This window comes from Monodelphis domestica, chromosome 3 (assembly GCF_027887165.1).
Source record: "Monodelphis domestica isolate mMonDom1 chromosome 3, mMonDom1.pri, whole genome shotgun sequence".
Classification (NCBI taxonomy): Eukaryota; Metazoa; Chordata; class Mammalia; order Didelphimorphia; family Didelphidae; genus Monodelphis; species Monodelphis domestica.
Window position 1 is genome coordinate 6,915,527 of NC_077229.1, and position 27,788 is coordinate 6,943,314.

At 44.9% G+C, this 27,788-nt stretch overlaps 1 protein-coding gene across 11 annotated transcripts; it reads left to right on the forward strand.

Moving 5' to 3' along the window:
- Position 1: 1 nt before the first annotated feature.
- Positions 2-21,438, forward strand: LOC107652148 (zinc finger protein OZF-like). 11 transcript variants are annotated; one of them, XM_056820418.1, is made up of 6 exons: positions 2-133; positions 4,670-4,813; positions 5,299-5,358; positions 14,109-14,232; positions 15,531-15,626; positions 19,919-21,438. In XM_056820418.1, the coding sequence occupies exons 2-6, from the start codon at positions 4,727-4,729 to the stop codon at positions 21,283-21,285; spliced, it is 1,734 nt and encodes a 577-aa protein (XP_056676396.1). In that variant the 5' UTR covers positions 2-133; positions 4,670-4,726; the 3' UTR covers positions 21,286-21,438. The 11 variants fall into 11 exon arrangements, with proteins under 11 accessions (XP_056676396.1, XP_056676397.1, XP_056676400.1 ...); XM_056820419.1 differs by having other exon boundaries at positions 4,690-4,813; XM_056820422.1 differs by lacking the exon at positions 15,531-15,626.
- The last annotated feature ends 6,350 nt before the right edge of the window (positions 21,439-27,788 follow it).

A 27,788-nucleotide genomic window follows, 5' to 3' on the forward strand; every position in this document is an offset into this window, starting at 1 on the left:
GGAGGCGCAGAGGCCTCCGGGAAACCGGAAGAGGAGATCGAATCCAGTTCCACTTCCCCCAAAACCAAAGTTTTTCCTTCTGTGGTTCCTTAACTGGCCCTGGAACTTCCTCCGCCCCGCGCCTGCAGCCTCGGTAATTATGAAGTGGTGGCGGGAAAGGGGGTCGGAGAGAGAGAGAGAGAGAGGAGCCTGGGGGAGGGCAGGAAGCCGAGAGCAGGACTGAGTTGGAATCCTCCCTTTTACGAGTCCCTCTGGGGCAGACACCTCCCAACTGTGCCTGCTGGAGTACAATTCCTGGATTCCCCCCCAACCCCAAGCCGCGAACCCCACCCCGCCCCCCACGTCCTGGGACTATGCCGCTGGGCGGGGCTGGCTGGCCCCGGAGAGGAGCTGGACTGGGCAGCGCCTGGGTGCGAGTTTCCTGCGGAGTACAGTGTATCACGGGGCTGCTCTGGTGTCTGACATGGGTCGGCTGTAGCCTCTGGATTCCTCTTCAGGATCTTCTTTTCTGCTAAAAGGTCCTGCCTGGAGGGGGTGTCCGGGGACGGGGAGGCAGTGCCAGATGCAGTTTTACTGCGCCCTGTAAGGACCCAGGAGTCCTGCCTCCCAGTCTCTGATCCCAGACCCCCGAGCTCCTGCTCCCTACCTCCTTGGTCAACCTCTGCTTCAGTCACCCCAGGCAGGCTCTATTCTGACAAAACAGGCAATAATGAGCACAGAGAGGGTGGAGAGTGAAGAGGAATTCAGGAGGGCGTCCTGGAGGAGGCGAAATTGTCGTTCTAACTGTAGGGAAACCAGGGAGGGCAGTGGTCCGAGCTGGGAAGGGAGAGCCTGTTAGCCGCCCCTGGGGGACAGCCAGAGAAGATGCTCCTGGCAAGGAGCTGGAGGTGCTGTTCATAGACGCCCCAGGAGGCTGGTGTGTCCTGGACAAGGCTGTGGCAGGGTGGTGGTGGATGGAGCCATTAGGGCTGGGAATGCCCAGGAGCATCATGGGGGATTTGATACAGGGTAGGCTAGACACAACCAAAGTCACCTGAGGGGCTGAATGGAGGCTGGCTGGGAGGGGGAAGAGAGCCCAGGAGGCCAGCAGAGCCCCAGGAAGGTCCTGCAGTCAGGGCTGAGGGGCTGAGGGAGGAGGAGGGTCTTCCCCAGAGGGAGGACTGCCCTCTGGCAAAGGGAACCCCACCTGGGCTTCCGGGGAGCCCAGTGGACAGGGCCTGGGTTTCATTGTGGCCTCAGATCCTTCCTGTGCTCTTGTCGGCTCCCCCCTTTTGTCTTTGAACCCTGAGCTGGCTGGAGGATCTCCCCCTGGAGGCTGGCTGGGCCCCCCTGGAGCACTGGGAAGGACTCCCCCGCCCTCATGATCTTCCCCCAGCCCAAGGGGGCCTTCAGCAGGCACTTGAGGGCTTCTGGGATGGGAGAGATGAGGTGGTCCTCCTGCAAGACCCTCCCACACCCCCTGAGAGCAAGGCTTTGGCTTTGGGCAGTTTCTTGTAAGATTGGCCTACATTGGTCTCTTGGTCACATGCAGGCCCTGTTCCTGGTTCTGGTTCTCCTACTTTTCCTCCCCCCTCCTCCCCACTGACTGCTCTCCACTTGCCTGATTCTCCTCAGGTGTCTCAAACCCCACCACCCCAGAACTCCAAGATGGCCCCTCGGTGGGCCTCACATTCCCTCAGCCCCCCACCCCACCCCATGGACCCTGTTCTCACCCAGGAGCTCTCTGCTGCCCCCACATTCCTCAGGCTATATCTAGGCAGTTGCAGGGGAGGGGAGGGCAGGGTTGGGTCCCTAGAATGATGGGGAGGAAAAGAGGGGCTGGATGCTGAGGAAAGGGAGTTCTCTCCTGCCCAGCCTGGTGGTGGTGGCCCAGGGGGAATCCCAACCCTTGGGTGGAGTCTAGGAGGAGAGAGGAGCCATTCCAGGGGTTTAAGGATTCCTGACCCAGGTGTCCTGTTTCCCAGCTCCTACTTAGAGATTCTTCTGTATTGCCCTCAGACCCAGCCCTCTGTGAGGATCCCTGAGGTCTGCCTTCTTCTCCTGGGGCTGCCCAGGAGCCAAAGCCCTTTCCTGGCACCCTGATTTGGCCCCCTGGCCCTTGGGCTGGTCCCCATCCCCTAAGGAGACCCCAGTAACCTTTCAACCTGTTTCCCCAGGCTCTCAGCCATCCCCAGGAACACTTGAGTCTTTCCAGGGTCTCTGCCCTCCATTATGTTTATAATAGATGAAGAAGGGAATAAAGGGATGGAGATAGAGAGACCCTGTGTGTGTGTGTGTGTGTGTGTTAGAGATGATCGGAGATGAGTTAGACACTCTGGCTCTCCTCCCTCTCAATAAAGGACTCAAGACGGGTATCCCTGAGGTGATGTTTGAGCAAGGATGGACAGAGACCATTGCCCCAAACAAGAGTCTTCAGTGACTTGAGGAACCAAGTTTTTCCCAGGGCTTTGCTGAAACCTGGGACCCAAGAAAACCTCCTCTCTCTACACAATCCTGAAGTGAAAGGCTGAATGGCTTCTACTCTGGATTTACTTGACTAGCCTTCCCCAGTTCCCTCTTTCTCTCCTTTTCTCCTTCTTTCTTCTAAAAGACAACTTTGATCTGACTGTGATTTACTCAGAAGGGAGTAGTTTATTAGGTCAGAGAACAAGGGAGGGTTTGGAAGGAGGGATTAGGAAACCCTAAGAGACACTCGAGCAGTTTGTGTCTTCTCTGCTCAGCTGAGCGAAATGGCTATGGCTTCTGTGGGTTTTTCCTCCTACCTAAACTATCTATTAGACTACACTACAGCAGGCCACTAGTGTCCTCCTTGGGTAGGCACAGGTTGGGACAGGTCTTTGGAGTGACCCCATTAGGTTTCAGGGTTAAAAGCCCCTCAGCAGCTGATGGTGGTATCTCTGCCCCTTTGGTAGGTGCTCCAATGATTTGAGGAATCGTTCTATTTATTCAGGACAAGGAGAAATTGAGGCAAATCTCAGGTATCTCAGTTTTGAGTCCTGAGCCCAGGTCCTCTGCTGCAGTTTCCAGAGAACAAAAGGCCCCCTCCTTAGTTCTCTTTCCCACAAGCCTCTTTGTTGCTTCCAACTGTCCCTCCTGTCCCTGCTTCCAGCATTGTAAATGGTCCCTCTTTGTTCCAGTCTCATTCCTACACCTCCTTTCTAGGAGCTCTGTTGGACTGTGTGCCTTCCCAGTCCCTCTCTTGGCTCTCCTTCCCCATGCTTCCCTGCTATGTCTTCTGGAAGAGCCCTTACGCCCCTTCCTTAAGCCCCCTGCAAGAGGGATTTAGGCTCCAATCCCTAGCCCTGAAGGTTCTGCCTGGGCCCATTCTATGTGGGATCCTAAAGCCCTGCTGCCTCTTGGGGGTCTGGGAGGATGGGAGAAAGGAAGGGGCAGAAGAAGAGGAACAGAGTGCTCATCTGCCCCTTCAGACCCTCTTCTCTTCCCAAGCTACCCCTTCCCCTCTGCTGGTAGCAGGCTGTCCCCTGAGGCCAAGCCTGGCCCTTGGTGACTCCTGTAGCATCTTACTCCCTGTAGATCCCTGTGAGGCAGCCTCATATCTAGGAAGAGAAGGGAAAACCTCTGCCCCTCTGAGTTCCTTCTCCCTCCCCATCTCAGGGTGCAAAAGCCCAGGGCCTGGCCCCAGGAGGGATGGGGCTGAGCCAGATCCCAAACTGGAATGGAGGGCAGTTTTCTTCTCAAATCGCACCAAGGGCAATTGGCCCAGAGAGTGAGCCCAAAGGCAGTGAAGAAGATGGACTTTTTTCTACACAGGGGGAAAGAAGGGAGGGAGTACCCTGGGAGTGGGGTTCCAGGTCAGCTCCTGCTGCTCAGAAGGGTTGACCAGTCAATTGTTCCCTAGGCCAAGGGAGGCCTGTTGGGAAGAGCTTTGGCTGGAGCACCATTTGGGGAGCCAGAAAGTCGGGGGAGGAGGCTCCAGACCCTAAGTGGGGTGAAATAGTAATTTTTTATTCCCTTTTTAATTTAATGGGGGACCTAGAGTTCCTCTTACCATAGAGATGTGTAGGGATTAACCAGCTCACAGTTACAGGAAGTAGAAACCATAGAGATAGGAAGGAGGAACCATAGAGACAGGAAGTGAGGTAGGAAAAAGGGTATTAAAGGGGACCACTATCAATTGATCATTCTGTCAGTTGCTGATAGCCATTAGTTGCTGAAATGTAAAGACAGGTTGCAGCTTACTGAGAGGGCTTTTTGGCTTTAGACTTTTGAGCGTTTTGGGGTTTGGGTTTGGGCTGTTAGATTTTTTTTCTTTTGTGAACTTTTGGAAAGGTGGCTGGTCTTCACTGACAGACCTATTTGGGGTTGTATTAAATACTGATTGAGTTGGTTTTGATTGGGCTGGAACTTTGTGACCTGATTGTTATTAGTGGTAGTTCAAGGCAGTTTTATGTATATATAGTCTGTTTAGGTAGTTATTGGATAACTAGTATAAAAACTGAGATATTTTCTTTCTCTACCTCTTATGTTTCTCTCCTTTACTATATTCATTTTACTATATTCTTTTTCTATCTGTATTTTAATTTAACTAAATTGTTCATTGTTAAAAGCTGCTAGAAGTTTTCTCTGACTTAAAGGGATAATATTAATTTACAAATTAATTCTCTGAAAACTTAAATGATTAAAAGCTGCTCTCTTATTTTGTCAAAAGCCCAAGTTTAACCCTTACAGAGTCAAGGCTGGGAAAAAAATAGAGGAGCTTCACCTGATGGACTCAGTGGAGCTACTTTGCTGCTTCTACAGAGAGCCTGGAGCCTCAGGGATGGCCTTTGAGAGGGACAGACTCCCAGCCCAGGTCAGTGCATTCCAGCCCCAGATGGGAGTCCCATCAGGCAATGAGGCCTTTCCCTGGCTCTGACACAAGATGAGCTGGGAAGCTACTCCCTCCTACCTGCTGGGCCATTTCTGTCCTCACATTCTCGGCTCTCATCTTGGCTTTGGTAGTGAATCCTTGGCCCTTGGGTAGCTCAGACCCCAAGAGCTGACCCCAGGCACTGACTCCCATGTCAGATTTCTCCCCATCACAAATGAGTGCCAAGTACAACCACTGACTCTTTCTTCTTCCCTGTCTAGGGATTGTATCCTTGCTCTCTCTGCTTGCCTGGCAACACTCACACCCTCTTCCTCTGCCTTTTTTCACCTGTTCTCTCTTGAGTCTGGTCTGGAGCAGAGCCTGAGGGTGTCCCCTCATCTATGCCATCCTCAGTGCTGCTCATTGGCTTCTGCCTCAAGTCCTCGAGCCTTCCCAGGTCTCTCCAGCTCCTTTTTCCCATTTCTTAGCCCAAGTCAGCCGGGGTGGAGGAAGACCCTGGTTTGTGCCTGTTACTGCTCAGCACAAAGGTAGGGAGAAGCCATCGGCCACCCTCCAGGCAACCCCCCATTCTGACTAAGGAGACCCCTCAGGAGCCATGTCCAAACAAACTCTGGGTACAATGGAGGGAGGCATTATGGGAGGGAAGACTCTTAAGGGGAGATCATTGGTTCCCAAGGTGAAGATTCTGTTGGGAGTTAAAGGAAGCTCCAAGGCCAGAGACAGGAGGGAGAACATTCCTTGTAGGGAAACAGACAGCCTTCTGCTGTTGGGGGGAATATTACAAAGTCGGGACATTAATGCACTGCTGGTGGAGTTGTGAATTAATCCAACCATTCTGGAGGGCAATTTGGAACTATGCCCAAAGGGCACTAAAAGACTGTCTGCCCTTTGATCCAGCCATCGCACTGCTGGGTTTGTACCCCAAAGAGATAATAAGGGAAAAGGCTTGTAAAAGAATATTCATAGCTGTGCTCTTTGTGGTGGCAAAAAATTGGAAAATGAGGGGATGCCCTATGGTTGGGGAAAGGCTGAACAAATTGTGGTATATGTTGGTGATGGAATACTATTGTGCTCAAAGGAATAGTGAACTGGAGGAATTCCATGGGAACTGGAACAACTTCCAGGAAGTGATGCAGAGCGAGAGGAGCAGCCAGGAGAACATTGTACACAGAGACCGATACACCGTGGCACAATCGAATGTAATGGACTTCTCCAATAGTGTCAATGCAGTGATCCTGAACAACTTGGAGGGATCTATGAGAATCTATGAGAGATCTATGAGATCTATGAGAAAAAACGTATCCACATTCAGAGGAAAAAGTGTGGGAATAGAAACACAGAAGAAAAGCAATTATTTGAATACATGGGTCGAGGGGATATGGCTGGGGATATAGACTCTAAATGAATATTTTAATGCAAACACCAACAACATGGAAATGGGTTCTGATCAAGGACACATGTAATACACAGTGAAATTATGCGTCGGCTACGGGAAGGGTGGGGGATGGGGAGGGATGGAAATAATATGATTCTTGTAACCAAGGATTAATGTTCTAAAATTACTAAATAAATAAATTAAAAAACAAAACAAAACATGTGCCATCGATCAAGACCCATTTCCTTATTATTAATATTTGCACTCGGGTGATCATTTAGAGTCTACATCCCCAATCATATCCCCACTGACTCATGTCATCAAGCGGTTGTTTTTCTTCTATGTTTCTTTTCCCACAGTTCTTCCTCTGGATGTGAATAGTGTTCTTTCTCGTAAGTCCCTCCAAATAGTTCTGGATCATTGCATTGCTACTAGTAAAGAAGTCCATTACATCTGATTGTGCCACAGTGTATCAGTCTCTGTATATAAAGATAATGTTTCCTGGTTCTGCTCCTCTCACTCTGCATCAATTCCTGGAGGTCATTCCAGATCACATGGAATTCCTTCAGTTTATTATTACTTTGAGCACAATAGAATTCCATCACCAGTTTATACCACAATTTCTTTAGCCATTCCCATTTGGAGGGCATCCCTCATTTTCCAATTTTTTACCATTTCAAATTGCACAGCTATGAATATTCTTGTACAAGTCTGCAAGTGTTCTTGAACAGAGGTGTTTGAACCTGAGCAGCAGGTGGGTACATTCCTTCTCTGTTCAGTAGGCTTCCTCACTGATCTAGTCCTTCCGTTGTTGGACAAGATGGAGAGAAAGGGGCAAGTTTCTGGAAAGCCTGGGAGTTTGCTTTGGAAATGGGGTTAGGGAGGTGTTAAGGTGAATTTTTGGTTTGAGACTAAATATATGTTTTAGTGGTCTCCAGGGATTTAAATTCTAAATCCCAATGAAATACTCAAGTGAGAATGGAATTTTGTGGTGGTTTATTTACAATAGAAGGAAGTAAAGATGTACTCGGGCCTGGCCTGAGCCAGAGGGAGTTCACAGGCCTCTCAGCCAAGGGGTCTTCCCAGGAAGATAAAATCTAGCTCAGCTTCCAGCTAAGAGGCTGGTGCCTTCAGAAGGGTCAAGGAAAAGGGGAGTCAGCCTTATCACTCATCACATGGCAGCCTAAGGGAAGCAGTCTTGGGACCCACATTTCCAGCTCCTCCAACAAGCTCCACTTCCAAAGTCCACCAAACCCACCAAAGATGTCTCACATGTACCAATGGTAGCTTAAACTTGGCTTAGGACAGCCCAGGGGGCCAGTCAGTTGTTTCTGATTTGTCACTTGCTACCACACACAGGTCACAGACCATTCTCCCCAGGTGTATACATTCCTGGTTGCTAAAATTCTTTTTTTTTTTAAACCCTTACCTTCCATCTTGGAATCAATACTGTATATTGTTTCCAAGGCAGAAGAGTGGTAAGGGCTAGGCAATGGGGGTCAACTTGATCAGGGTCACATAGCTGGGAAGTGTCTGAGGCCAGATTTGAACCTAGGCCCTCCCATCTCTAGGCCTGGCTCTCAATCCACTGAGCTACCCAGCTGCCTCCTTGGTTGCTAAAATTCTAAAGACTAAGCAGGGTGAAGAAAATCTAAAATTCACAGAGGTCCTGAGAGAGACATCGTTCCCTTCTCACAAAGACATCGAGCTCAATGGCAAAGAAAGGGATACAGACAGAATGAAGTGCTTTATGTTCTTCTAAAACTCTGTTTTCAGCAATCTGTGTAATAACCCTCTGGGGTAAATGTTCTTGTTCTCATCATTTCACAGTTGAAGAAACTGAGGTGAACAGAGGTTATATACAGAAATTTTTCTGTTTTAAGTAATCAAACTTTTCCTTTTTTATGGTAATTGCCTCTATCTGGAATTCAACTAAGCTTTTGTGTCCTTGAACTGCAAGGTAAAACATCACTGAGGCACCCTTTCATGCCACTTGACAGGAGGTATTTTCTTATTCTGTTCCATTGCTTTATCTTCTTATTTTACCTCTACCCCAGGTTTAGGATGACTGCTGACTTGTGATCTGGTCTGCTGTTCCCCAGTTATTCTGGCTTCTTTTCATCATTTTCTTTGATATGGTTGATCTTTTGTTTTTCCCAAATGAATTTTGTTATGATTTTATCCAGCCCTGTCAGATGTCCTCTTCCTCATGGCATGAGGGGTGAAATTACGTTTTTTTCTCCTGGATTACATTTTTAGATTTGAAACTATACAAATTCTGTTCAATCTAAAGCAGTTTCTGTGAGGTTTCATTAGAGAAATTTATGTGGACTAAAGGGTGGAGTTCCCCCTCTCTGAAGAGAGATGTTGAGGCTGACCTAATTGCTGTTTCCAGAAAATCTCTGTTCTCAGTGTTCCCATAAAGCATGGTGTCAGCGTTTCCTGTAAGGTTTGTGAACAAGCTGACCATGTGCCATCTCCTGAGCTGATTCCCTTTTGGGAAGGAAGGAAGGGTTTGGGGCAGTGAGGGGTGAATTGTGGAAACATTCCTTATCTTGTGACTCACTGCTGGAGTTGGCTCAGTTCTCTTCTGTTCAGGTGTGTGCCTTGTCCAAATTCTGTCTGGTGAGGAAAGTTTATTCAATCAGGAGAATTGGGAGAAAGCCAAGTTGCATCATTTGAACCTCTTCCTGCCTGACTTGGAAACTGGACTGCCTGTACCTGCTGTTTAGAGACCCTCAGCTAATGCTGGAGCTTAGGTTGACCAGAAACAAAGTCAGATTCTGAGACTGATGGAAGGAGTTTTCTCATTGTATATCTCAGGCATTTAGTGGGTCTTATCTGCAAACTGGGTTTATATAGATCAATCAATTATTGTTTCTTTGTTCTTTTGATTGCTTACAGATTTTGGGAAGGAATGGAACCCCTTTTCAGAGAACTTCCTCTGTCGTCCTTCTCCATCCTAATTTAGCAAGTCCCTAATCTTTCCTCTAGTTAGAAAGCAGATGACACAACATTGCATTGTTTCCTTTGCATTCATTGGTTTTATTTAATTCATCTCTTTTAAAATAGATAAGTCTCTTTTCCCCCTGATTTCAAGGTCTAGGCCTAAGCCCAGGAAAGGCCCTGGTCCTTATTGGTTGGGCAGTTGGCATACATTGCTTTAATAAATTCATGTGCTCAGAAGAGCAGAGCTTTGATTCCTCAGGCATTTCATCTTTCATTTATCACAGTTAACCTCTTTATTTTCTTCTCCATTTGCCTAGAAATCTAGTCCCTGGGTCAAAGCTATCCTTGTCCTCCAAGTGCCACACTGGACTAACCCTCACCCTAACCTCCACCCCGACTACAAGTTGCAGCCTCCTTCCCTCCCCCAGGAGAAGTAGACTCCAGGCACCAAGTCTCTCTGGCCTCAGTGTGAGTTCTCATATCCCTTTACCCATGAGAACATTCATCAGTGGACCCCCCTTCCATGTCAAGTAGGGTCTCCATCCTTTTCCCATCTATTTAGGTTTTGCCTTCTCCATACCTCCTCCCCTATATGCTCTATCTTTCTGAAATGATAGAAACCTCCTCTTCAGCCTTATCTGCAACCTTTGTTGCTTTTGGCCCACTCTCTCTTCCTCGATATTCTCTTCTCTCTAGAGTTTTAGGAAATGGCTCTCTCTCTCTACCGGTTTAGCTCCTACCTCTCTGACCTGTGATTCTCTGTCTTCTCTGCTGGCTCCTCCTCTAGATCTTATAACAGTGGGATTAGTGTGAGGGAGTTCTTCTAACCCTGTTTTTGGCTATCTAATCTCTGTGCTTACCTAGTCTTTCATCTCATGTTTTCTTATAGGGATTTCACATTAGGTGACCAGTAGGCATCTTGAGCTCAGTGTGTCCCAAATACATTGTTCTCTCCCACCTAGACAGAACCCCCACCTTCTTGATAGCTGTATTCTTCTTGTCTCTCGGGCTCAAAACCAAGGAGCCCCCCTTGACTCCTCACTGTCCCTTACCTACATATCCAACATGGTGCCAGCACCTGGTAGTTTCTATAGCATTTCTCGAAATCGATGCCTTCTATCTTGTGTCACTGCCATCCTCCTGGTGGAGTCCCATATCACCCCTTTCCTGGACTATTGAGACAACCTGCTGCTGGATCTGTTTCCCACAAGGCTCTTCCCACTCCATTGCCTCCTCCATTCTCCAACCAGAGTGATTTTCCTACATCTCAGTTCTGATCATGTGACTCTCCTCCATAAACCCTAGTGACTCCCTATTCCCTCCAGGATCAAATACAAAACATTCTGTTTGGTGTTCTAAGTCCCCTTTCTTGTCTTCTTATTCATTATTCCTCAGTCTGTATTCTTAGATCTAGGGAACCTGGTCTCCTGGCTTTCTTCACCTACAGACTTTTTAAAAAATCCTTTACTTTTTGTCTTAGAATTGATGGTAAGCATCTGTTGTGAGGCAGAAGATGGCTAAGAGGAAGGCAAGCGGAGGTAAGTGGCTTACTCAGGTTAACATAGGTAGGAAGTGTTATTGGTCATATTTGAACCCAGGACCTTCTATCTCTAGTTCTCTAGTCACAGTCTCCAAAATAGCAAAGGTTTTTTTAACCCTTACCTTTCATCTCAGGGTCAGTTCTAAGATAGATAAGTGATGAGGTCTAGGTAGTCAGAATCAAGTGACTTATCCAGGATCACACATCTAGGAAGTGACTGAGGTCACATTTGAACCCAGGTCTTCCTGACCCCAGATCTGGCACTCTATCCACCATGTGATCTTACTGTGTCTAGTTCCAGGCATTTTCCATGGCTTTACCTGATGTCTGGAATATTTTCCCTCCACATTTGAGATCAGTGACCCCTTTAAACTTCCTGTGAGCCCCAACTAAAGGCTAAAAACTTTCTACAGGAAACATTCCCTCATCCCTCTTAGTCAGAGTGCCTTCATTCTTTCCATTCTTCCCTATTTCTCCTAGACAGAGCTTGCTTTGTGTCTATGGCTTTGTATTGTCTCCCTTTGCTACTGGACTGTGAGCTCCTAGAGGGCAAGGGCTGTCTTTTGCCTCTTGGGGAATCCCCAGAAAGGCAGAATAGGTGTTGAATGTAGAGGGAACAGAAATAAAAGTTTCTGGGCTTTGAGATGTCCTTTGTATGTCCCCATAATCTCTGTATCTGCCTCCTCTTCTCCCCTCTGGTCCTGTAATCCAAACAAGAAGCATTCTCCTGGAGCAGATGGGACACCACAAGATTCTTCCCATGATTCCTTCAGTCTTCACTTTCACTTTTAGCCTTGCTGGGTTTCCTCCTTCCTTCCTTTCTCCTTATCTGTAGTTTTTCAAAGAAGCCTCTTTCTGCTCTCTCTGATGTGTTTCTGTTACTACTATTGTTTTCATTTATTCAGGCCTCCTGCATTTCTGCTGTTTGGGTTGTTCAAGAAGCAAATGATCTCTTCCCTTTGGGGTCTTTTCCTAAGAATACTGCAGACTCCTCTTCATTGTGAAGCTCATGTTTACCGATGTTGGGAGTGAAATTTAACCAGAGGGTAAACTGCAGCAGCTCTCCAAGGAAGTTAAGCAGGGGAATACTGCTTGTCAATAAAAGGGGTCAGGGGCTTTCTTCTGTTAATGCTCCAAACCCTAAGCAGAAGGCTAGATCTCATTGATAGGTTTGGGGGAACACAGAACAAAGAACACATAGGGTAAGTATTGTCTATCATAGGATGGAGGGTTAGCAGTAGTTATAGAGCTGGGATAATCAGGGACACTGTGACTGACTGGAATAATCAGTAATTAAGCAATACCCCAGCCCTTCCACTCTCCTCACACTAAGAAGAGATTCTTGTGTAGGTCCAGTGCAAGGTCAGGGCCCCAACTTTGGGCAGCAAACCAGACATTTCTGAGATGGGTTGGGGGTGTAGAAAGACTAAAGCTGACTCCCTGGGGCTCATCTGAATCTTCCAAGGCCTGTGAATGTTTTGAAATGAGGCTAAAACAGTGATGAAAGGCCCAAGAGCTGGATTCTATACTTCCCCTATTGCAGCCTAGCTGAATGTATAGCTGAGTCAGGAGGCAGAGAAGCAGGAGTCAGGCAGTTCCTGGACAAAAGCAGTTACTGGTAAATAGGATCAGTAAGTAAATGTTACAATTAAAAGAGTGTTTGGTTTATATTGTGACTGCAGAAAATATGGTTTCAAGACAGTGTCTTGTTTTAAATCAAATAAGTGGCCACCAGGGAAAAATTCCCAAATATTAAATATACCCAAGTCAGCTGGGTTTTATAGAGCTTTTAATTTATACAAATGAGGAATTAATGAAAGAAAGAAAGAGGAAACAATGAAAAAGAGATAGGCCAGCCTGGGATAGCCTAGGCTTTTAAGCCTTAAGAGAGAGATCAGTTATCCACTCACCACAAGATTTGTCCTAAGCAAGATTCTAGTGTTCAGAGAGATACCGGTTCAGCTTCAGCTAGCTCAATCAAGTTCAGCCATCAAGCCCTTCAAGGCAGCTTTGGCCAGCTGCCTCCTCCAATTCAGCTTTTCTCAGCTGAATTCCCAGAGACCTCTTTTAGATCTCCTTTTAAAGGGAATTTTCTCCTATGTCACCTCCCCTAAGTTCTCACATCTACCAATCACAGTAGACCTTTTCCAAAGGACAGACCATTCTGAATTCACACATGAGTAGACTAAACTTTCTGAGCAAGTTCCCAAGTTGCCTGACCTTTATAGGTACTTAGCACCCTTTTGTATTAGATCTAAAAACAGGCCCAGCTTAAGGGTTTTTTGCCTTATAAGTATGGGTTAAGTACTTTTCATTGTTCAGCAAGGAGTTTACAACTTTATCTTCCCATAAAGTATGCTTAAGTAGGGGTGGAGTAGAGGTCTCACATTCCTGATCAAGTACCTTCATTGTTTAAATGGGGAATGGGCTTAACCAAGTGTTCTGAAGTAGGGTCTGAGAATTTTTAAGATTCACATAAATAATCAGAGATCAGCTCAGCCTCCTCACAGAATTGGTCACCTGTGCTATGTCCTACGTCATCGAGCTGTCTTCAACACATTCTCTTCTTTCTCATGCCTTCCAGAGAGTTATAAGTAAACATTCAGGGGGCAGCTGGGTAGCCCAGTGGATTGAGAGCCAGGCCTAGAGATGGGAGTTCTGGGTTCAGATCTGGCCTCAGACACTTCCCAGCTGTGTGACCCTGGGCAAGTCACTTGACCCCCATTGCCTAACCCGTACCACTCTTCTGCCTTGGAGCCAATACACACAGAGGTAAGGGTTTAATAAATAAATAGAATAAAATAAGTAAACATTCATCTGGGGGTTCATTACCAGATTGATGAGCATTTATTAGTAGAAAGAGAGGTCTCAGCCTTTCTGTATCTCCTCATTTCGGCTTGCTTAGGCTAGGCTTGCCAGAGATCAAGAAATCTTCACCCCAGAGAGCCACTTATTTCTAGGGGAGGTATAAAAGCCCCCTCTCCTTCCTTCGCCTGCCTTTTACCTTCCGCCTAGCTAGCCCTCCATGGCTTGGGCTCTGGCATGTTGGTGATTATCACACTGACGCTGGCTGCCCTGGGACACAGCAACAGGACAACAGACACATGACTGACTCCTACATCCCACCACAGGGGCCCTTCGGATCCAGGCTGCACTGGAGGTTCCCTAGAGATTTCTTTTCACACTCTAGAAACTCCTTGGCTTCCTTTCAGAGCACCCAAAAGCTGCTTTTCTCAAGCCTCCATTGAGCTCTTAAAAGAGTCAGCTTCCAGGGCTGGTTCTGAGACCGACAAAGGGTTGTACCTTTGGGCCCCTCCTTTCTCTGTGGATCATTTTCCTCTAACTGAACAGAGGTGTTATCTTCATTGTCATTTGGCTCTCAGCCCTCTTTGCTTTGCCTTGGCCTGCTCTAGGTGGTGACGTTCAAGGATGTAGCTGTGGAGTTCACGAGGGAGGAGTGGCACCTCTTGTCCCCTCCCCAGAAGGAGCTGTACAAGGAAGTGATGCTGGAGAATGCCTGGAACCTGCTCTCTATGGGTAAGGAGCCCTCTCTCTGCCACCCAAGTCTGCCATCCAAGGGAGTATCTCTCTCTGCAGCAGGCAGGACTGGGAGCAGTTTTCCATCGGGAGGAAGGGTCGAGGATTGGTATGCCAGGGTTCTCCTGTAAAAGGCCTTTGCATTGTGTAAGGGGACTTTGGGGGCTCCCTTTGGTGCTCCTGAAGTCTAAGATCAAATGTGTGTTGGAGAATCTCAGACGTGGAAGTAATATCAGAGCTGATTCCGTCTCACCTCTCCCTGGCACGGAATTATTTCTGCCAAACCCCTTTAGGAAAACTTCAGGCAAGTTTTCTTCCCACCCTCGTCCCCTCTAGGATGGATCTACTATTGGGGATCTTTTTCTTTGTGACCAGCATAAACTCATAGCTCACAGCTCCTAGGTGACCCCAGGAGAGATGGTTTGTTGTTAGTCTTCTTTCCTATTACCCTAAGCCTTCAACAGAGCTGATAAGGAAGGTAGTAAAGGGATTAAGCATTCATAAAGACCTGCTCCTGGCCCTGGTCTCTGCTGAGGGTTTTTCTATTGTTATGGCACTTTTTCCTCACCTTCATCTTCCTAATTCAGTGATAGAATTATCCCCATTTTTCAGATGAGAAAATAGATTCGATCAAGAGGCTTGTTCTGAGTCACCCACATAAGAGCTATTTGTCAAAATGCAAACTTGGAACCTAACATTTTGGTTTCAGATTAGTTTCCTGAATTTCTTCCCACTCTTCTTACCATCCTATATGCTATGGAGACTCTTCCCCCAGGAGGCTCTGTAATCCTCCTGCAGGCCCTAGTTGCCCTTCTCCATCATTTTCAAGATGAATGGACTGGCTGAGAGAGCCTTGGGCCCAAGGAGGATTGTTGAGTTCCCTAGGAGAGGAAGCAGTGGCTCCCTGAGAGAAGAGTCCACAAGACTGAAGGAGGTGTCAGGGAGGGAGAAACAGGCATGGTGATGGGACAAAAGCTGATCCCTCAAGGTCCCCGTGTCTGGATTTCAGAGTGACCCAAAATAATGACCCTCAGACCAAGTTTAGGAGTTTCTTCCAGAATGGACCAGCACAGGATGGGGGATCAGGGCTGTTTATCATTTGAGATCCCCCCAGAAGGGTAACAGGAACATCCTACTCTGGGATCCTGCATTACAGACACTGATGTGTGAGGTCAGACTCCTGTGGGAACCCCATGGACAGAGTTTCTGTGTGGAGTCACTGGACTCCCCAAACTTTCTCTAAAGAAAACTCAGTGACAAGTTTCTCTATCCTCCTCAACTTATTCTCCCTTGCTCAGGGCTTCCAGCACCCTCAGAAGACATCCTATCTTATTTGGAGCAGAGGGAAGCCCTGTGGATGCTGGAACAAGAAGGCTTGACTAGCTGCTGCCCAGGTGAGGGAGGGAGGGGAAAAGAGATATGGGAGAGTCAGGGTAAGGAGAGGCTTCTAGGTGCTGTGAAGATTGGATTTGGCTCTCCCCCGATTGTAACAATGAAGGGAATGAGCTCTTCCTTGATTGTGAAGATTAAATTGTAATCCCCTGACTATTTTTAGGTTTTAAACCCCAAAAATGTAAGTACAGTACTCAAAGTTTAGTATGGAGATCTACCCATTTTGGATTTTATCCACAAAAAGGTGTGAACACCCATTTCATACATTGTGTGGGATGTCTGTGACCCATGTGTGAAAGTGCGGGCGGTCCTGGAGTGGAGGATCATTTGTGATTGGTAGACGTAAAAATTTAGGCGAAGTGATGCAAGGGAAAACGGTCTTTAAAAGTGGAAACAGACACACATAGACACACTTGGAGTGAAGAGAGACACTTGGAGTGGAACCTCCTTGTAAAGCAGTTTTACTGGAGTTGAGGCTGATAAAGAATCTGCTGATTGAATTAACACATGGTGAGCATAAAGGCTGACTATAGTAATTCATTTTTGGGATTTAATATATTCAATCCAATCATAAATTTAACAATCTGGCTGATGAAGTCAGTTGTGATGAAATACCCTCAATCTTCTTAACTTTCCTAAACTTTTCCTTTACTGTTGTGGCTATCCCTAAGTCAACTTTTAATAGCTTATTTTGAATCCACCCAAATCAGCTGAAGAGGTAAGTTTACAGTTTCCAATTCTCCCTTGCCCTAGAGAATAGTTTACCCAATTAAGTGACCCTAGCTGGCAATACTAACTGACTGGAGTGTTCTTAAGTAACTGTGAGAAAAACCTTGAAAAAGGAGCACTGCTAGAGAGAGTGATTGTATTAACGTTTTAGCCTTGTCCAGCTCTGACTTTTCACCCAGAAGAGTTAATTGGATTAAAACTTTTAAGAGGACCACACCCAAACATCTAAAAAATGTGGTTAGAGCCAGTATACAGCCAAATTAACAACTGACTTCTCGGTAAAGTAAGCAAAATTGAACTAACATTGTTCTTTGTCTATTTCATAATCCCAGAGAATGTATGGCAATGGCTGTGCTCCTCACTGATCCTGGGTGTAATTGTAATTGTTATCGGTACAGTGTTGTATCTTTTTTTCTCTAGGAGAGACATGGAAAATACCATAAATATGCTAAAAAATAAGAGATTCAGGTCAGCCTCCCCTTGTAAAACACATTTTCTGTTCAAACTGACCATTTGTTCCTTCTACTACTCAACAAAATGCAAAACTAAAAGCTCAGCTTGAGTATAACTCAAGTCAACTGGAAATTGTGGAGGAGAGTTTGAGGGAAATCATGGTTTTTATGAAAAATATTGAAATAAATTTAAAACCACCCCAAAATAGAAGTGACTTATCTCTCCATATTTCCTCATTATCAGAATCTCTGTCCCATCCTGCTCCACAATATGACTCCTAGTTCTCAAACCATTCCCTCTCATAACTACCCAACCCACTCTTCCCCCCACCCATGCTGACTGCCCCTCCCCCTCTGCCCTAAACCCCCCACCCTGCCCATGCCTCCTGCCCTGAACCCTCCCCTTCCATGCTGCCTGTTCTACCTCCTCTTCCCTAGCCCCTCCCCATGCCTCCTACCCCACCTTCTCTGACTCCTCCCCCTAAGTCCCTACCCCTTCTTCCTTCCCACCCTGCCCAATTCCCTTCCCTTACTTCTCCTACCTCTCATCCTTCTGGCATTCTGGGCCCATAACGTCTCCCTCTCAGCTTGCCCACCCAGGCCCCTCCTGTTACCTACCCTATTGAAAATGGAGCAAGGAGCTGTAAAGGGTAAATTTTGGGGTTGAGACTGAATATATAAATTTAGTTGGTCACCAGGGATTTAATTTCTAAATCCCAATTAAGCACTCAAGTCAGAATGGAATTTTATGGTGATTTATTTAAAATAGGAGGAAGAAATTAAGGATGAGAGCGAGAGAGAGAGGAGAAAGATTTAAACTGCTCCAGCTCAGGCTGAGCCAGGTAGGAGTTCAAAGGCCTAGGCCAAGGGGGCCTCCAGAGAGAGCCAAGGGAAAGGGGAATAAGTCTTATCATTCACTACATGACGGTCTCAAACCGTCTGAGGAGCTCCTCCAGGCTTGAGTTCCAGGGTCAACTGGTGCCCAGGCAGTCCCCACAAGAAGTCATGTGAACTCCAAAGGCAGTTCTCTACATCACTTCCTGTGTCTCACATTTGCCAATAGTGGCTCAAGCTTGGCTTAGGACAGTCCAGGGGATAGTCAGTTTCTGATTTGTCACTTGCTAGCACATGCCAGTGTAGTGTGGGTGTATACACTCCTGGGTGATGGACTAAGCAAAATTGAGAAAATCTAAAATTCACAGAGCTCAGAGACAGAAATACAAGAAAAGATTCTCAAATTGTCTCTTCTAGACTGGTTTTTGTGGAAAGTGATCTTGTCAGTGAGATATGTTTCTATTTTGTCAGTCTTTGACTTATTCATTCTTCCTGTTTTGTGAGATCATTGGTTTTCAGTTGCCCAATTCTGATCCTTAAAGATTGGTTTTCTGCTATACTCTTTTGATTTTCCTTTTTGGTTTTGCCTATCCTGCTTTTCATGGCGTCTAGCTGTTTAATCTAGGTCTCCAATTGAGAGTTGCAGTCTTTAAATATTTTTTTAAACTATTTCTCACTTATCTTGCCAAAACTCTTCCATCTTTCTCATAAGCTCTGATTTGAGTTCTTCCAGAGTTTGTGGCCAATTTCCATTGGGGAGGGGGGTCGGAATTTTGCTGCATTTACTTGTTTTTTATCTTTTGCTGTTTCCTCTGGTTTGGATTTTTCTTCTCCTTAAAAATTACCCATTGTCAATGCCTTCTTCTTGTTTTTCTTGGTATTTGGAAGTTGTATTTCCTTGCCATCACTATGCTGGTTTTTCCTTCACTTTCCAGTCAGAAGTTTGAGTGAGGAGGGCAGACTCTATGTATGGAGCTAGGGAACATGATTTTTGACTGAGGCCACCTCTTGTGTCTCCCAGACTTCTACTATGTGACACCTTTCTCTGTGTTATCTCTGCACCTAAGGTCCTCACTATTAACCTGTAGGGTCTCAATTCTAGCTGCTCTCAGGGTTAGGTCCCTGGTGGTCTTAGCTGCCAAGGACCTAGAGGTGCCCCTTGCTCTCTTGCTAATTTTAGTACACTGGCTATGATTACGTGGCTCTGTAGGTGGGTGTGGCAGGATTGATCAGCTGTCATTTTGGTTGAAGCTATTTCACCCCCTTATAGTGTGGAAATGCCAAAATCACATGTACCTTCAGTGCTGCACCCTACTGTGGAGTCCTTTCGTTCATATGAATTTGGTTTTGGGGAGGGGGGTTTGAGGTAGTTTATATGAGTAGGTGTGAAGATTGGATTTAGCTCTCCCCTGATTATAACAATGAAGGTACTTAGCTCTTCCTTGATTGTGAAGATTAAATTGTAATCCCCTTTCTATTTGTTGATTTAACCCCCAAACATGTAAGCATAGTACTTAAAGTTGAGTGGGAAGATCTGCCCATGTTAGATGTGCTCACCAAGGGTGTAAATCTCCCACTTAATCAGGAGGTAGGAGATCTGTGACCCACCTGTGTGATAGTGGCTAACAAATTAGAATCGACTAATTACCTTCTAGGCAGTCCTAAGAGCAGAGCATCTGCTGTGATTGGTAGATATGAAATTTAGGGGTGGTGACACAAGAGAAAACGATCCTTAAAAAGAGGACTCTTGAGCTTGGATTCTAGGGGAGATCTCTGACTCAGAGTTGGACTGGAGGAACTGGACTCCTGGAGGAACTCCTGCTAGAGACCTCAGACTGCTTTCCTTTTCAATGGTCACAGTTGGTGAGTGAAAGGCTGACTTTGTGACCCTGGAGGTGTAAATCCTCCAGGAAAGGCCCATCATCGTGAGTGTCTTCCCCCCCACCCCCCCTCCGCTGGGGCTTAGAATTTCTAACTGGTATCAGAGGAAGCCAGAGTGCTCTCGCGCACTCGCTCTCTCTTTCTCTCTCTCTCTCTCTTTTTCCCCCTCTCTCTCTCTCCTTATCTCCCTCTCCCCTCTCTCTCTTCTCTCTTCCTTAATATCTTCCCTATATTGTAAATGTAAAAATCATTTTGAGATTTTGAAATTAAACCCCTGGTGACTACCTATATATTCAGAGTCAAATCACAAATTTAACTTAGGTCATGAAGAAAGAAAAAGAGTCCTTCTACACTGCAACCATGTTAATCTTGAAGTTCCTTCTGTTTGTTTCTTTTAGGAGAGATCATACCAGAAATGAAGGTGAATCCAACAGAGGTGAGCCCTCCTGTGGAAGAAATGGACCTACAAAAATTCATGAGTGTTAGTCACAATATCTTTGCTTCCAGAGAATTCTGTGTTGCTTCTCAAAATTCATCCCGTATTGAACATCAAAGAATGCACACTGAAGAACAATCTAGTGAAATTAATCGGTGTGGAAAGAATTTTATGCACAGGGCCAGACTTGCTCAAAATCAGAGAGTACACACTAGTGAGCAAGCTTATGACTGCAAGAAGTATGGAAAGACATTCAGTCAGAGCTCCAGTCTTACTCAACATCAGAAAAAGCACACTGGGGAGAAATCTTTTGAATGCAAGCAGTGTGGAAAGACATTCAGTCAGAGGTCCAATCTTGCTAGACATCAGAGAAGTCACACTGGGGAAAAACCTTACGAATGCAAGCAATGTGGAAAGACATTCAGTCAGAGTTCCAATCTTGCTGTACATCAGAGAAGGCACACTGGGGAGAAACCTTACAAATGCAAACAATGTGGAAAGACATTCAGTCAGAGCTCCGATCTTGCTGAACATCAGAGAAGTCACACTGGGGAGAAACCTTATGAATGCAAGCTATGTGGAAAGGCATTCAGTCAGAGTTCCAATCTTGCTCGACATCAGAGTATTCACACTGGGGAGAAACCTTATGAATGCAAGCAATGTGGAAAGGCATTCCGTCAGAGCTCCAATCTTGCTGAACATCAGAGAAGTCACACTGGGGAGAAACCTTATGAATGCAAGCAATGTGGAAAGACATTCAGTCAGAGCTCAAATCTTGCTCGACATCAGAGTATTCACACTGGGGAGAAACCTTATAAATGCAAGCAATGTAGTAAGACATTCAGTCATGGCCCCAATCTTGCTGAACATCAGAGGAGTCACACTGGGGAGAAACCTTATGAATGTGAGCAGTGTGGAAAAACATTCAGTCATAGCTCCAATCTTGCTCGACATCAGAGTATTCACACTGGGGAGAAGCCTTATGAATGTAAACAATGTGGAAAGACATTTAGTCATACCTCCAATCTTGCCGACCATCAGAGAAGGCACACTGGGGAGAAACCTTATAAATGCAAACAATGTGAGAAGACATTCAGTCATATCTCCAGTCTTGCTGTACATCAGAGAAAGCACACTGGGGAGAAACCTTACAAATGCAAGCAGTGTGGAAAGACATTCAGTCAGAGCTCCAATCTCATTGAACATCAGAGAAGTCATACTGGGGAGAAACCTTACAAATGCAAGCAATGCGGAAAGACATTCAGTCAGAGCTCCAATCTTAAACGACATCAGAATATTCACACTGGGGAGAAAGGTTATGAATGTTAGGGAATGTGGAAAGATATTCACAATGCAGCTCCAGTCATGTTATTGTGTGAAGGAAATTCCCCTTTCTCCCTTTCTGGGGCAGCAGTAATCAAAAGATAACAAATGATGTCAATTTCAAATATGAAATAAAATTATTGCTTTCCAACAACGTCAGTTGATTGTATTATGAGAATAATTGTTTTGCATAGAAAATTATCTATCGTGTATCTATTAGCTTTACACCCTATACTGATTGCACCCAGAGGCCAATGTAGCAACTGATACAATCACATTTATGTCTACAATTTCTAAACCCATCACTTACAGATCAAGTCTTATGTCTATTTTACATGAAGTCTATGCAAGATATATAGGCAAAATTTATCACATCAACACAGAACTTGTAAAGAGTGGATTTGACTTTCCCCTAGTTGTAACAATGAGGGTATTTAGCTCTTCCTTGATTGTGAAGATTTGATTGTAACCCCCTGTATGTTGATTTAATCTCCAGGAGTGTAAACACAGTACTTGAAGTTGAGTGGAAAGATGTGCCCATATTAGATATGATCAACAAGGTTGTAAATCTCCCACTTAATCATTAAGTGGGAGGTCTGTGACCTGTGTGTCTGTGTGTGATTGGTAGATATGGAATTAGGGGAAGTGATGGAAGAAAAAATATTTAAAAGAAAGACATGGGCCTGAGGGAAGTTGGTCTTCTGGGAAATTTTATGTGACTGTTCTGGTAGTTTGAATGAGACACTTGGAATGGAGCTTGCTGGAGTTGAGGCTGATGAAAGAATCTACTGATTGACTGTGTATTGAACGAGGGAACATGATTTTTGGCTGAGGCCACCTCTTGAGTCTCCAAGACTTTTACTGTGTGACACCTTTCTCTGTGCTATCTCTGCACCCAAGGTCCTCACTATTAACCTGTGGGGTCTCAAGTCTAGCTGCTCTCAGAGGTAAGTTCCTAGTAGTCTTAGCTGCCAAGGACCTAGAGGTGCCTCTTGCTAGCTTGCTGATTGTAGTACACTGGCTCTTGATTACGTGGCTACATAAGTGCGTGTGGCAGGATTGATCAGCTGTCATTTTGGTTGAAGCGATTTCATCTCCTTACAGTGTGGAAATGCCCAAATCCCATGTACCTTCAATGCTGCACCCTACTGTGGTATACCTTTGTTCATATGAATTTGTTTTGGGGGGACTTTTGAGGTAGTCTATATGGGTAGGTGTGAAGATTGGATTTAGCTCTCCCCTGATTGTAACAATAAAGGTACTTAGCTCTTCCTTGTTTGTGAAGATTAAATTGTAATCGCCATTCTATTTTGTTGATTTAACCCCCAGAAATCTAAGCATAGTACTTGAAGTTGAGTGGGAAGATCTGTCCATGTTGGATGTGCTCACCAAAGGGGTAAATCTCCCACTTAATCATGAGGTTGGAGATCTGTGACCCACGTGTGTGATTGCCAGTAACAAATTAGAATCCGATAATTGCCTTCTGGGCAGTTCAAAGAGCAGAGCATCTGCTGTGATTGGTAGATATGAAATTTAGGGGAGGTGACACAAGAGAAAATGATCCTTAAAAAGAGGACAACAGAAGGGATTGAGATCTGTGACTTGGAGTTGGACTGCAAGATCAATCTCTTGAGCTTGGATTCTAGGGGAGATCTCTGACTCAGAGTTGGACTGGAAGAACTGGACCCCTGAACTCCTGTAAGAGACCTCAGACTGCTTTCCCTTTAGATGGTGAGTGAAAGTCTTAGTGAACCCCGCCTTTCTGGAGGTGTAAAGCCTCCAGGAAAGACCCCTCATCTTGAGACTTTTTTTTAAGCTGGGGCTTAGAATTTCTAACTGGTATCAGGAAGCCAGAGAGCTCGCTCGCTTGCTCGCTCTCTCTCTCTCTCTCTCTCTCTATCTCTCGCTCTCTCTCTCTCTCTCTCTCTCTCTCTCTCTCTCTCTCCCCCCCTTATTCCCTCCCTCCCTCATGCTCTGCTCTCTCCCTGTCCCTCTCTCCCCTCTTCTCTCTTCCTTAATATCTGTCCTCTATTGTAAATAGACTACCATAAATTCCATTTACCTTAGTAATTCATTTTGAGATTTAGAAATTAAATCCCTGGCGACCACCGACATAAATATTCAGAGTCCAACCACAATTAAATTTAACATAGGTCATGAAGAGAGAAAGAGACCTGCTTCTACACTGCAATCATGTTAACCTGGAAGTTCCTTCTGTTTGTTTCTTTTAGGAGAGATCATACCAGAAATGAAGGCGAATCCAACTGATGTGAGCCCTCCTGTGGAAGAAATAGACCTACAAAGATTCATGAGTCTTAGTCCCAGTAACTTTGCTTCCAGAGAATTCTGTGTTGCTTCTCAAAATTCATCCTTTATTGAACATCAAAGAATGCACACTGAAGAACAAACTAGTGAAAGTAATCAGTGTGGAAAGAATTTTATGTACAGGGCCAGTCTTGCTCAGCATCACAGTGTTCACACTGGGGAGAAACCTTATGAATGCAAGCTATGTGGAAAGTCATTCAGTTGTAGCTCCTATCTTGTTAAACATCAGAGAAGGCACACTGGGGAGAAACCTTACGAATGCAAGCAATGTGGAAGGACATTCAGTCAGAGCTCTAATCTTGCTAGACATCAGAGAAGTGTGAATCTTAAAAATTCTAAGACCCTACTTCATAAGGTTTGGTTAAGACCATTCCCCATTTAAACAATGAAAGGACTTAGATCAGGAATGTGAGACCTCTACTCCACCCCTACTTAGGCATGCTTTAGGGGAAGAAACTCCTTGCTGAACAATGAAAAATACTTAAACCCATTCTTATAGTAAGGCAAAAGTTTTTAAACTGTGCCTATTTTAAAATCTAATACAAAAGGGTGCTAAGTACCTATAAAGGTCTGACCTATAAAGGTCAGAAAACTTGTGAATTTAAAAGGAGCAAAGAGGTGAGAACTTACTCAGATTTTTTCAGGTGTGAACTTAACCAAAGGTTTAAAATCTACTCAGGTGTGAATTAAGAATGGTCTGTCCTTTGGAAAACATCTACTGTGGTTGGTAGATGTGAGAACTTAGGGGAGGTGACATAGGAGAAAATTCCCTTTAAATAGGAGCTCAGATAGAGCTGGGGATCATTCAACTGGGAAACAGCTGAGAGGACATTCAGCTGGTGGAGTCAGCTGAGATGGAGCTGACCTGGTGTCTCTCTGAACACTAGAATCTGCTTGGACAAATCTTGTGGTGAGTGGATAAAAGACTGACTCATTTTTCTCTTAAGGCTTGGGCCTGGGTTGGGCAAGGCTGGCCTGGGCCGGCCTATCTTTTTCTCATTATTTCCTTTTTTCTCTCTCCTTTTCTTTAATTCCTCATTTGTATTAATTAAAATCTCTATAAAACCCAGCTGACTTGGGTATATTTTCATATTTGGGAATAAAAATCTTATGAATGTAAACAGTGTGGAAAAACATTCAATCAGAGCTCCAATCTTGCTTTACATCAGAGAAGGCACACTGGGGAGAAACCTTATGAATGTAAGCAGTGTGGAAAAAAATTCATTCAGAAATCCAGTCTTGCTCAACATCAGAATATTCACCCTGGGGAGAAACCTTATGAATGAAAGCAATGTGGAAAGTCATTCAGTTGTAGCTCCAATCTCTCTCGACACCAGATTATTCACACTAGGGAGAAATTATGAATGTAAGAAATGTGGAAAGATGTTCACATTCTAGCTCCAGTCTTGCTATTATGTGAAGGAAATTCCCCTTTCTTTCTGGGGCAGCAGTAACCAAAAAATAACAAATGATGTTGTCAATTCCAAATGTGAAATAAAATTATTGGTATTCCAACAAAATTCCAGTTTTTTGAATTATCAGAATAATTGTCTTACATGGAAAATCACCATGCATCTATTAGTTTTACATCCTGTACTGATTGTACCCAGAGGCTAATGTAGCAACTGATACAATCACACTTATTTCTACAATTTCTAAACCCATCACTTGCATGTCAAGTCTTATACCTATTTTCCATTAAGGTCTATGCTAGATATATGGTCAAAATTGATCACACCAGCATAGAACTTGTGAAGATTGGATTTGACTCTCCCCTGATTGTAACAATGAAGGTATTTAGTGCTTCCTTGATTGTGAAGGTTGAATTGTAATCCCCTGTCTGTTGATTTAGTCTCCAGGAGTGTAAACACAGTACTTGAAGTTGCGTGGGAAGATGCCCATATTAGATCTGATCAACAAGGTTGTAAACCTCCCACTTAGTCATTAAGTGGGAGGTCTGTGAACCACATGTGATTAGTAGATGTGGAATTAGGGGAAGTGATGCAAGAAAAAATATTTACAAGATAGACAAGGGCCTGAGGGAAGTTGGTCTTCTGGGAATTTTTAGTGTTTGGTCTGGGAGTTTGAATGAGACACTTGGAATGGAGCCTTCTAGAGTTGAGGCTGATAAAAGAATCTACTGATTCAACTGACAACATTGTGTGTAAATACTGACTTCCTTGCCCTTTCTGGAGGCATGAGCCTCCAGGAATGGCCTATCATCTTGAGACTCCTTTCCCCTGGCTGGGGCCTTAGAATTGCTATGAGGGTCAGAGGAAGCAGGAGCTCTCCAGCTCTCTGTGTCTTCCCTTTTCTCTCTTCCATGATATCTGCCCTCTGTTGTAAAATAAACTACCATAAATTCAATTTGACATTAATAATTCATTTTGGGAATTTAGAAATTAAATCCCTAGTGACCAATTAAATATTCAACCCATCCATAAAAATCTAACAATCTGGCTGATCATGTCAGTTGTGACAAAATACCTTCAATCTTCTTAACTTTCCTAAACTTTTCCTTACTGTTGTGACTACTTAAGTCGCCTTTTAATAGCTTATTTTGATCATCTGTAGAGGTAAGTTCAATTTTTTCTTTTTTCCTTAAATTAGATAGAACACAGCCATTTTAATCTTAGCAACTGGGTCCTAGCTGAGGAAGGTGTTTCCAATTCTCTCTTGCCCTAGGGAACAAACAACCCAATTATCCAACCCACACTTACAATACTAGCTGGCTGGATTGCTCTTAACTATCGGTGAGGAAAACCTGGAGAAAACCCTGCAAGAGAGAGTGGTTGTATTAAAGTCTACTTTCCTGTTTTCCAGCATCTCTAGTTTTTAAAATTTAAGTGGACTTTGCTCAAAGAGGAAAGCATGTCCTGGCAGTTTTAGTACCGGGGTAAAGAGAGAAGGCTTGTGACCCCTCCCAAACTTAACCTTTAAGAGGAGCCTCAGCCTCAGACAAAAGGGTTTGTTTTCATCTGCCTTTTCACCCAGAAGAATTGATTGGATTAAGGCTGTGAATAGAATTTCACCCAAACACCTAGCCAAAAGGAAAAGAAATTACAACAAAATAAGATCCTAATTGATAGCTCGATCTACTGACAAAAGGCAAAATTACAAGGAATATGTGGGTAGAGCTAGTACACAACTTACTTAATAACTGTCTTTTTAGTGCCATGAACAAATTTGGAAATGTATTGTTGCTTGTCTCTTTGAAATGGCTCATCCCAGAGAATTTATTTCAATGCTTAAGCTCCACGATGTGCCTGGTTGAGATTTCAGTTGTAATATTGTATCTATTTTTCTCTAAGACCTGGAAAATACCATACATAAGATAGAGAATCAAATAGGAGAATTATGTCAGTCTCTCCTTAGAAAACATTTCCCACCTAACCTGACCAATTGTTCCTATTCGACAATATGAGGAACAAAATACTTGGCTTGAGTTCATAGAGGAAATTTTGGGGGAGCTCATGGCTTTTCTGAAAAAGATTAAAAGGAACTTAACATCCCAGAATAGGAATGATTTATCTCTCCACACTTCATGGTTATGAGAATCTCTGTCCCACCCTGCTCTGTACAATTTGGCTTCTCAAACAGCCCCCTCCCATACCCAACTTCCTCCTCCCCTTACTACCCAACCCATTCCTCCCCCTGCCCTTCCCCCTCAGTCCTAGCCCCTCCCTCTGCCCATGTCTCCTAGTCCCCCCCATCGGTCCTAGCCCCCACCCCACCCATGATGCCTCCAGCTTCAATCCTGTTACCCTTGCTACCCCCCCACCCATGCTGTCTACCCTGCCCACACTACCTTAATCCCCTCACTCCTAACCATCCCACCACTTCCCTCCACCATGTTGCCTCTCACCCTGCCCAATTCATTTCTCATACTGCTACCTCTCATCCTTCTGACACTCCAGGCCCACAGCCCTTCCCCCTCACTTTGTACACCCCTTTTCCTTCTCTTACCTACCCCCATTGCAAACAGGACAAGAACACAAGATAATTCAAATAGAAGTTCATTCCCTTTATGGGAAGTTCCAACTTTCAATAAAAATGGGAACTTGGTATCTATAAGACAATATACACCTTTCAGTCCTGAGAATTTAAACAAATTCAAGGAAGACCCTCCCTCGTTCGAGGGAGCGCCAATGTTAATCATAAAAAAGATTGGAGAATATATTCAA